The sequence below is a fragment of the Tachypleus tridentatus genome, chromosome 13 (genome assembly GCF_004210375.1).
Source record: "Tachypleus tridentatus isolate NWPU-2018 chromosome 13, ASM421037v1, whole genome shotgun sequence".
NCBI classification, from domain to species: domain Eukaryota; kingdom Metazoa; phylum Arthropoda; class Merostomata; order Xiphosura; family Limulidae; genus Tachypleus; species Tachypleus tridentatus.
Window position 1 is genome coordinate 53,733,710 of NC_134837.1, and position 11,577 is coordinate 53,745,286.

General features: G+C 32.2%; 1 protein-coding gene across 1 annotated transcript in view; it reads left to right on the forward strand.

Annotated features, from left to right (window-relative positions):
- LOC143236011 (two pore calcium channel protein 1-like) overlaps positions 1 to 8,929 on the forward strand; it is a 91,874-nt gene extending 82,945 nt beyond the window's left edge. Inside the window, 1 exon segment of the mRNA XM_076474203.1 lies at positions 5,489 to 8,929. Coding sequence (XP_076330318.1) covers positions 5,489 to 5,623 — 135 coding nt within the window. The 3' untranslated portion in view covers positions 5,624 to 8,929.
- Positions 8,930 to 11,577: the final 2,648 nt, after the last annotated feature.

Here is an 11,577-nt window from a genome sequence, read left to right on the forward strand (position 1 = left end):
ACCTCACATTCTCTCACAGCTTGAGAGGTTCTATCTCATTTGGGGATGGGGACTTCCTTGGAGCTTTTATTTCATTTGGTTGTGCTCATAAGTATTCTCTTTCATGATAGATCAGTACAACTTTTACTTGGATCCCTTGGACCACCTGTTTACCCTTTATTCAGACCCAGCCTAGTTTGGTGATTAGACAGAAACCAGACCATGGTGAAGGTGCCACTTCCTTTGCTTCCTCTGGGATTTACACCTATTCACAGGCTCGCCTTTAGAGGGTTGTGGTAGTTATCTCATCTCCTGGGAAATTTCCAGTCTCTGGTTGAATAAAGTGTTCTCTCCATGTTACCATTCTTTAGCTTATGGTAGTTCATTGAGCTTTGTCCCAGTTTCTTCTGCTCCTGCAAGGAAGAGTGTTTATGGTACACTTTGACAACTCCATAGTCGTCACTTATATCACCAATTATGGGTGGACCAATTCTAGGTCTGTGCTTTTGGATCCTAGATCTTCTGTTCTGCTTGCCATGTTCCAAGCACCCTGAATCTTGTTGCAGATTGATAATCTTATCCAAACAAGATTCTTCCCATGGAGTGGTCTCTCAGTGGGTATATTACCAGTTGGAAACACCATATATATGCCTTTACCACCCACTGATAGACCAGACTTCATCCTTTTGGTTTCCCATTCCACATCCAGTTCAGTAAGGATTGGAGGAATCTTCACATTTATGCTTATTCTCATGTTTAACTCCTCTCCAGATTTCTATCCCTAATACAAACCACTCTTCAATGTCTGATGTTACTGGTAGCTCTGTATTGCTGGTGCTACCATGTTTCTGTTGTTTGTACAACCTCCCCTACCCTTACCTCTGACCCAGTCTCTACTCTGTCAACTTCAATTAGAAATTGTTCGTTCAGACATGATAATCTGTCTTCATGCATGGTTTTTGACAAGTCCATTACCTTAGCCAAGAGATTGACTCTATGTGTTGCTTCTTTCCTTTTCAAATCCATCAGACATTCATTCATTTCCATTTACAAAAAGTGATGGTATACCTTCTGCCTTTTGTTTTTTTGATGTGGTTTCCCTCCTTCCAACCCTCCCATTCCTTATCTTTTCCTGTTGTTCAACTGGTTGTGTTAAAAAAGCTTGTTCACTTTAATCACATTTAGGTACTGTGTGGTCTTGTCAAACACCTTCTGTTTTCCAAAGTTTCATGAAGTTTTGTTTTTCCCTGTCATTTTCCTTCTTTTCTGCTCATTTTGAATTGTGTCTTCCATATTCCTTTTATTTACCTGAGTGGAATCTCAGTAGGGTCCTTTATTCACTTTCCCATCCTATCTTTGAACTTTTTTCTGCATGTTCTATATACAGAATCTCCCTTAATACCTAATTCCCTGTCCTCCTTGCTTGTAGACGTCATGTATTAAATATTTCTGCTATTTATCTTCCCCACATCCTCTCCCATTCTTGTTATGTAATTTTATGTTCCTCCTGGTCCTTGCTTCCTAAGGCTTATGCTCTCTATGAAGGTGGTTTGGTTCTTACACCCATTTCCTTACTTTTTATCTCCAATCTGCACTCCCATTTTGATTTTGCCTGGTTTCTTTGTTCATTCACTTCTTATAGTGTTATGTGACATCCTGCTTTACATTCCCAACTTCTTTATTTCCTGGAACTCAACCGTTTCTCATGATTTATCTTCTGTTATGTGAACTGGTTGGATTCATCAACTCATTGGGCTGGTGTATTCAGACTTATCTTTGAAAGGTCACCACCTCCATGAAGTTTCTTCTCATTAAATTTGTCACCTCAGTTATCTTTGCTGCTTGCTTTCATCAACAATTCAAGAAGATTATTCAGGCTGGAATGGAGACTACTCCCAATACATTTATCACTCATTATTTGCACAGTTTGGCTGTATCTTCTTCAGGTGGATATTATCTCCCTCTCATGATGAATATACACACATCCACTGGCCTTAGATTGAGGTACGTCTTATCAATTCCTTTCATTTATTTTTTCTTCCCAGAAACCCTTTTTTACCACCAATAATGGGATCCCACTGTGTGGTAGGCATTGCCTGGTCAGGTAAGCTTTGCCTCAAATGGACACTATTTACTGAATGAGCTATAATGCTTAGTGAAAAGATATGGTGTTCCACAAGACCACTGGTGGCATTTCAAGAGGTATATGTAACTGTTTATAGATATCAGAAAGTGTTTCACTCTTTGGTGGATCATCATTCATGGACTTTGTAAATAAAGCAGAAGGAGATTTCTGCCCATCCCTGCTGACACTTTCATTGAATAAACCAGGGTTGGTCTGCATTTCAAAGTAGAGATTTACAGACACCCATTACTCTCTTTTTTGAGTGACATTCCTCTGGACTCCCTATCATTTACTTCTTTTTTTTTTTTTCCAGTGGAACAAGGAGATTCTTACCACTTCCCAGTTTCTCATTGCTGGAGTGTTGGACAACTCTTGAGTGCATTGTAGAATTTTAATATACCAAGCACACTCATAATTATACACTCAGAGAAAATAGGTAAAAGCTGATTTCCATCCATTTTCTCTAAGTACTTTTTCCCAAATGGGTAGCTGTCAGTTGGAGCAGGACCAGCCATGTGGGATCCTCTTCATAATATTAAGTTTGGGATGACACCAGCCTGTTCTTGTAGCTGTGTGCAGCAGAGGCTCCTGCTTTTGTTAATTCTGGTTGCCAAAGGTTCTTTCCCTGCTTCTATGGTTGAGCTTGGGAGACTTTGTCTGCATTGTATTATTGTTTACAAATATTACCCTCTTTTTACAGCTGAACTGAGGTTATGCAATGACTCCATAATGCAAGGTTGTATTTGTTGTACTTCTTGCTCCTGTAGTGGTTTTTGGGAGTTTGTCCAGTTTCAGATGACTGCTTTCTCTTAATAATTCTGGTTGCATGATATATGACACCCTGTTTACTTATGGTTGGGGTTGAGGAGTATACGTAACATGATCCATTTGTCGTAGCCACTATTTGTATATTTGTTTTTATCTTTTTTCATCCTCAACTTCCTAATGCTGAGGTCAAATTATGGAGCCATGTTTGTCTAGATGAGGTTATATATTTACATGGCTAATTCAGTTTATATTTTACTGTGATGTGCACCTCTCAAAACATATTGCATTTATGCACATACTTTTTTCTGCCTGTTTTAGATTCACTTCCTGCTTCAAGAGCTATGAACATACCTGTTCCAGATATAGCACAGAATCCTATATGTGCTTCAGTGTCATCTTGGAGCACAACAATTCTTTCTTGATGGACGCTTTCCATTTGGTTTCAAAGTTATACACCTACACTGACCCCTCCACCTTTGCTATGTGGGGTTCTAGTATTGTGTTAGAAGTGGTAAGACTTTATCAGAACTTAAAATTCTTCACATCTCGAAAATATATTTCTGATAGGTACCTACCTCCTCTCATACACTTTACACCTTTCCTCCCCACTGTCATTGTTCTTCTTTAAGAGCCTGCAAATTTTCAAAAGTGAGGATTGGGCAGCAATAGTGGAAAGAGTTAGCTGCACAAATATAGGTCACGAAATAATAATCAGTGATGTCGAGAAATAATGTTGCTGGAGATTACTCACATAATATGTACATATGGTGGGAAGTTGATGGGGTACATAAACTGGTGTCATGAGCATGAAACCTTTAACAATTTGTAGACAACAGAAAGAAGATCAAGATAGCTTTGTTTGAAACGAGGTAAGTACTTATCAGAAATATGTTTACAGCATAAGAAAAAATGTTAGCTTTAGACATTGTATTTTATAATATTGAATACACTTTAAGACTGTTAGTCTAATTTACAGTTTTAACCTTAATTGTTATATTCTGATTTGATTGGTATTATATATCAACTTTCACTACAGGTTGGTCAAAGTAAATGTCATGACCTTTAATAGAGTTATATTAAAAATTACTTTATTATTAATGTATATGAGTAAATTTTGCATACAGACTTAGTTGATAAATCAACTTTTAATATAATAAAATTTAATTTATTATTTTTTGAAGAAAATATTTAAGTAAATCTTCATTCTTCTCTTGTATGTGAATCATAATATTTGTTCTCAACATTTTGTCTATCCTCTAATTTTGTTAAATACCCCTCTCTAATGTACTGAGTTCAACATAAATTATTCAGTATAGTTTAGATATTATTAAAGAAAATTAATTTTTATAGGCTTAAAATAATCTTTGTTTGTGGAGCTATACACTAGAAAGTCAGACACACTCATCACATCCACCTGTCGCATCCTCCTTTTCACAAATTGTCAATAATCTTTCTAATGTTTTCTGTTAGATGAGTTACAGATGAGAACAGAAACACAGTATGTAATTTACTTAATGATGTATTACACTAGTTTGTTCTCACAGAGTTTTATCTATTTCGTCTATAATATGAAGGTTTCTCTCATGAAATTCAAATAGAGAAGCTAAGGAAATTATTTTTTGGCACTCGTGTATTAGATAGAAAGCCAGTTAAATTATAATAGTTAAAGGCTATTATTTGTTTTGAGCATGTTATTATTCTGGGTCCTTAAGTGTATTCTTTAAATAAAGAAAAATTATCTAATTTAATAATATCATCATTACAAAAAAAAAAGTATTCTTACATACCACTGGCAACTGATAACAACAATATTTAACTTGAGTTACACATTTGCTGAGGGATTTACAGCTTGTGTCAAAAGGATATCAGTCAGACAAGGTTCAAAGAGTGATAAAATAATCAAGTAAAAACAAATATTGCATTTTACAAGCCTCAAGCTATTTAGGATAAACAGTTGTGACTTTCGTTGACAATCTGCAGTCATTCTAGAAAGAAAAAAGAGGTAATGTTGATTTCTTTCATGCTTTTTTGTGGTGGTTAAAACGTCAGTTAAACTAACCAATTCTGTATGGAATTAGGGTAGTGAAAATAACAAATAAAGTATAAGGTTTTATTGAAAATGATATTTGATATTCAGTTACAAGATTTTAGAGTTGTACAAGTGAAACTTTAAAATTGTAAAGTGAATAAAAGTATTTTTAATCTTAACATGAAGATTACCTTGCACTCAGACTAGTCAGCACCCTGACTCCACATATTCCCAGAAAAATATTTGATTAAAATATCTGGTGTTTTAGTGTAGAAAAGATTTGTAATTTATTGTTTACTGAAGGCTTGACAAATTTCATATTAAAAGCTATAGTATGGATGCTCTCATGATTACTTGATGGGTAGAAGGTTAGTGAAAATGACTGAGCATGTATGGAAAGAGTTAAAGTTGAATCATTTTCCTCACAAGTTAACAAGGCATAGCTAGAAACTTTTTCAAATTGTGTCTGCCGTTATAGTAAAGTTGAAGTTAATGATAATCAATGAATTTAATATATCTTATCACATTCATTGACCTATAGTTTGTTTCAAACCTCTCAGCTCAGGTTATTGAAATTTTCTATATAGTGTTGGCTTCAACAAGTTGAAAATGAAGAGAGGGAACAGAGGGAAGAATTACTGAGGAGGATACAGGATAAAGCTCATTCACAGCAGCAAACCAGTAATTCTAGAGAGCGCTCATGTCGAGCATTTAGTATGTAGGAAGTCTTTAACTATAATGTGTAGACATATATGTAAGGTGTATATAATATTTAATAGGAAGAAAGATGTGCAGGTGTTCAAACTTAAATGATATGAATTTTAATAGTAAGAAGTGTTGTTGACAGCTATTATGTTCTTGTGTAATCTTTTTTGGTATCCAAAAACAGTGAAATTTGTAGATGGAACTGGTATTAACAGGGTACTTATGTCTGAAAATACTTATTATTAAATATTGTCACCACAGTGTATGATTTTGAAGGACTAAATTTTTTTTTATCTTTTTGCTGATAATCATTTTTATACATTGCTAAAAATATTTTCTGAAGAATAATTTCTAATTCAGTATTCTTTTCTAGTACATGGTTTATTTTTGGAAAGCATTGGAACTGCCAAAATACATGTTTAAAATAATTATACAAGCAACTGTAATTTGTTTAATTTCACTGATCGTGTTTTATATCTTAGGTTTTATTTATTTTAACCTTTTCTGTATTAGTAGACATTTTTACTTCCTAAAGTCATTACTTTGTTACAGCTGTACATGTTTTGTTTTAATCAGAAATGGACTATTTGTTAGAAAAGGGTCATCACTGTCTATTATTTTCATTGGGAAATAAAATGCAGTGGAACTTTATTACTTATTGAAATAAAGAGAATCACCCTTATGATAACTAAAGGAAGTGTTTCAGTGTGATAATATACCAAATTTTAGCCCTTTTAATTATAGTCTCAGTAAGTATTACAATATATTTATAAAATAACAAATTCTAGATCATTTTGAACATACCCAATTGCAAAAAGAATAAAAAAAATTCACATGTGAAAAATAAAAATGTTTTTAGAGGTTTAATGGAGATCATATAAAATTATTTAATACAATTCCACAGTACTCAAAATTTTGGGTCAAGAAGAATCACACCACAACTTGCTCCTGTTGTTTTCTTGTTGACTATAGTTTTACATTAAAACAAGAAATATTGAAAAATTCTCCACCGAATTATAGGTTGTCTATAGATATTCAATAAGCACATTTAACTGGTTCTTATATACTTACCTATTTTTCATCTGATCCAGTGAATGAATGTAGGAGTTGGTCACAAACCTGAAACCCATTGTTTGACTTCCTTGAATACTGATTAGAAGTTTTTCTGTTTTTTTAAGTGTCTGTTATACACAATAACAAGTCTAGTTTTCCTGATATATTTATTATTTTCTTCTATTGATGTATAATATGCAAAAATATTAATATTGTTTTTGTAAAGGATAGATAAACAAATTGACATAGGACTTGAACTGATTCAAAGGATAACACTGAGGTGTTTGAACTATAAGAAATGCAATATTTTTATAGTTTTGTCAATTTGTATAAAGAAGTTTTATTAGAGGACACTTTTAAAAACGATTATGCTATTATCTTGTAGTAGGATTCATGTATTTTATAATTTTCATGTGGTTGGCATTTTAATAACTCACTATAAGGATAAAATTTTTAGTTTGTATATGTGCATTGTTGAAACTAATAAATTACATTGGTTTAAATATTAGATGAATCATTTGTAAAGAAATACTTGGATTATCAAATTTCTAATATTTAAATGTTTATGTATATTTATAAATATCTAAATACGTATATTTTTAACATAAGATACTTACTGTTATGGACTCCAGTAATAAGAATGAGGCAGTTGATTGAACATAATACCTCATACCCTGTGTGTATATAACCAAACGTTGAACTTATAAAAGAAGTATGTCTACAAAAAATGATATACATAATATTATGTTGTGATGCAAGTTCATAAATCAGTGTCTCTTTTCACTCAAGTTATTGGCCTTATTATTTTTAATGTAAAGAATTATGTTTCTATTTCTAATGTAATAATAAAATGGGATAATAAACACAGATTTTATATATGGCTGTTAAATGCCCAGTGATTGAAATACTTAGTAGAAAGAAATGCTTTCAACTCAAAAATGTTGGGCATAATATATGATTATATGGTTTTACCTATTTAATCAATTTGTAATATCTTTATTATGTGACAAATAAAAAAATATTTGTATACATGTTATGATTTCAGGTAAAATTACTACTGCTCTTTAATGGTAGTATATGTTTAAAGTATTTTCTCTTCAGAAAATGTGTACAGACTATAGAAAATTATAGTAGTTTTTAGTTAAATATTTGACATGTTAACTCATTTTTACTGAAAGTAATTAAAAATCATGTTTGTATTAACAATATAAAGTGCATCATTGTGAGCAGTTTTGTTTATCATGTTTAAAAGGATTTTGGAATGCCACTATGTAAATAATTGTTTTTACTGTAGCAAACCAATTATAGTTCTTCTTTGGTTTTTCCTTTATTTATAAAAGATTTATGGAACTAGTCATGCATTAAATTTAGTTAATCATTTTTCTCTTGTTTTAGTATTGAATAACTATCCTTTAAAACTTTTGCTTTGTGTTTAAAGATGCATTGGTAAAATTAATTTGTTCTTGGAATACACCAGGTAAATAAACTTAAAAAAAATGGAATTAGTACCTTCTCAAAACAGTTTTAGTGCTGAAAGAGAAAAAGAGAATTTTCTTGTATGTGCAGTCACTTGATTTGTGTGAAATAAATATTATTTATAACTTAAAAACATTCACATTTATTTTCAGTTACATGGCTCTTTTTCTTAACAAAGGTATTTATATACATCTATGTCAACATTATTTTCATACTGTAATATATTGTGAAGGAAGAAATAATAGAAGTTTCTTTCTTTGGTTTAAAATAAAATATGTCATTCTTGTTTTTAAGTATTTTCAAAACTGTTCTCTGTATTACTGTAATGTTAAAAAATAAAGCTTAGGACTTTTACAGCCTCTCAGGTCAAGTTTGTATTTGAGCTTTCAGATTACAAAGTTTGTATTTAATGTCATAATCCAGTTTAGAAAAGGTTGAAAATGGTTTATTACAGTTTTTCTAAAAGAATTTATCAAATACCCAACAATTTAAAAACCTTCCACATCTTTTTTGTTTTTAATGACTTTGATTTTATTATATATATAAACTAGTATACAATGTTAATCTTGCATTTCAAATTGAAAACATTTTAATTGGAATGTATAATAATTTTGTATTGTTGAAGAGTATTTATAGTTAAAATACTATAAAAAAGTATTAGTTTTCAGAAAGTAATTGTTTCTAAAAATCTTTTTAACTTCCATTAAATAATAAGAATTATTAGTGAACAAACTTTGTCATAATTATTTAACTTAATTTTGTGTACTATGTTTATTTTGTGAAGTTCTGTAATAGAAAAAATCAGTTATATACTTTGTTGTTGTTTTTTTACTGACATTTTTATTTAAGAAGTAATAAATGTCTAGGAATGGAATTTGTCTAATAGAAATGAACTTGTACATAATTGTAGTGATGAATTTTTGTATAAAATTTTGCTAATTAATAACTTTGCACTCATTATTTGTGTACAGAATATTGAGCTTCCAGTGTTACGACTGATTTAAATTCTGTGGTAGAAAATATTTTTTGGTGCTTAACTTTTTGAGCAGTTGTTATATCAGTGAGCTTATTTTCATACTTGGATTAGCTGCCTATATATCAGCTTGTTGCTCTTGTTCTGTTTCACAATCAATCCTATGTAATTGAATGCCTTATATATTCAATATAAAACTAGAACTACTTTCATTAATGAAATATCTTTAATTTGAGTGCAAAATTGACAGAAGAAAAATGCATTTTCAGTGATTTACTTAAGTATTTTGAACTCCAACTTCAAACCATGAAAAATGCCCACTACTTTTGATAGGCCTTGTTGCTTTACTTCTGGCCAAGCTTCAAAGTTATTTGAAGTTATCTAAGCCATCAGTAAAATGACTTTATTCCAAGTGATCTTCATGATGATGAAAGCGAGAAATATAATTTGGATAGATTTAGTGAAAATTAGAGAGTGGAAAATCCTGTGGCAAGTTCTACACTTGTGACTATAGGTAAAGACAAGGAAAAGACCAGTGATGCTACTATGAGGAACAGAAAAGCAGGATCTAGATCGTGGCCTTATAAGAGGAAGAGGACAGTCGTGGGACCAGTGTGACAATAGCAAAAATGGAATAGCATGGGCAGTAGTTGAAGAAGGAGAAACTGACGTAAATGTTTCTTTCCCTGCACCAAATATGAAGCTGGATTTAGATGAAAGCCAGTCATAACTGGATATCTTCAAAGCTTTTCTTGACAAAAAAATTGTGACCACTTTGATTGTTAGTGCCAATGCATATATGGATGCCTGTTACTTATTATGAATGGTTGAAGTTTACAGCAGTTTTGATAGCTATGGGTTTGGACCCTTAACCCAAGATCAGGGATTACTGATTCGCTAATGGATATCTCTACGCACACTAGCACCATCAGATGTTTGATGGAGACAGGTTTTTGATCACCTACTGCAGCGTTCTTCATGTTTGCCAACTGGATGCTGAAAAGAAAGCAAAGATTGAGCTATTTATAGAGTTGTTGTTGGAAAAGTTCTAAGCTATCATCTACCTGTATCAAAATGTGTTTGTAATGATGTTGTAGTTACCAGATGGAAAGACATATTCAGGCACAAATAGTTCAATGCAAGCAAGCTTCAAAAATATCACATTAAGACATTTGAGCTTTGAGATTCTGTGATGGTCTAGGTTGTAAATTTGAAAATTTTATTTTGGAAAAATCACAGTATGTCATAATGACTTTGATATAAGTTCTGTTCATGCTGTCAAAGTTTTTGACACTTCTGAAGCTCATACAACCAGGTCGTTATTTATTTACAACAGGTACTACTCTTTGGCAGCTCTTGTAGACTGCCTACAAACACTTAGCTTCAATTACACTAGCACGCTCAACAGGAAACAAAACATTGTGTGTTGTTTGGAAAGGTAAAAAAAGTCATGCATGCTGGTATCAACCAAAAGTGTAGTACAAAGTATTTAAAATAGAGCAGAAACAAACACCACTGTAAAGCCAATAGTTGTGGATGATTACAAAATATTGATGAATGGTTATGATTGCATGGACCAAATAGTGAGATGTTATTGTATTAACAATCACAAAAACCAGAAGTGATGGAAAAAAGTATACTACTGGGTTATCAAAGTGATCCAAGTAAGTGCCTACATCTTGAACAGTTTATTGCAGCTAAAAGGGACAAAGAAAGTGACCTGCAAGTTTTCAAACAAAACCTCATTGCTGGTCTCACAAACAAAGCTGCAGAGGTGGCAGCCAAAGAGATCATCAGCTGTTCACCAAAGAATTAAAAACATAGGAAGTAAAATGGTGGTTGTAGCCAGACATCTTGTGAACTATGATGAAAAAGATCTAGAGTGTATGTTGTGAAGTGGTTCTGGAAAACGTCTCTCCAGTTATGTTTGCACAGGGACCACAGACAGACCACATGATGATTGCTGTACATAGACTATATATTTGTAAAAATGTCATTCCTGGTTTATTTGTTTATTAATTTTATTCCTGGCCCAGCATGGCCAGTTGGGTTAAGGTATTCAACTCATAATCTGAGGGTCGTGGTTCGAATCCCCATTGGCCTTACCTCTAGTCTTACACTGCTAAATTAGTGCAGATAACCCTTGAGTAGCTTTGTGCAAAATTCAAAACAAACAAACAATTTTATTTTATATAATGCATATTGATGCATTATTCTTCAATAAATTGCACTTTACTGGTAGTTTCAAGGACAATTATGAATATATGTTTCAACATTTTTTATCTGCCAGTCATTTTGGAGCTTTTGCAGCAGATATTCACCATGAAGGTATTGCTTAAGACTTAGTAAGTTATGCTTGTGTGAATATTTCTTCATCTTGTGTATCTTCCTACCATTCTTTCTGAATTTATCTTTCTCAAAATCTTCATATTTTTAATAAAATATGAATCTACATCCATTTCCCTTTAT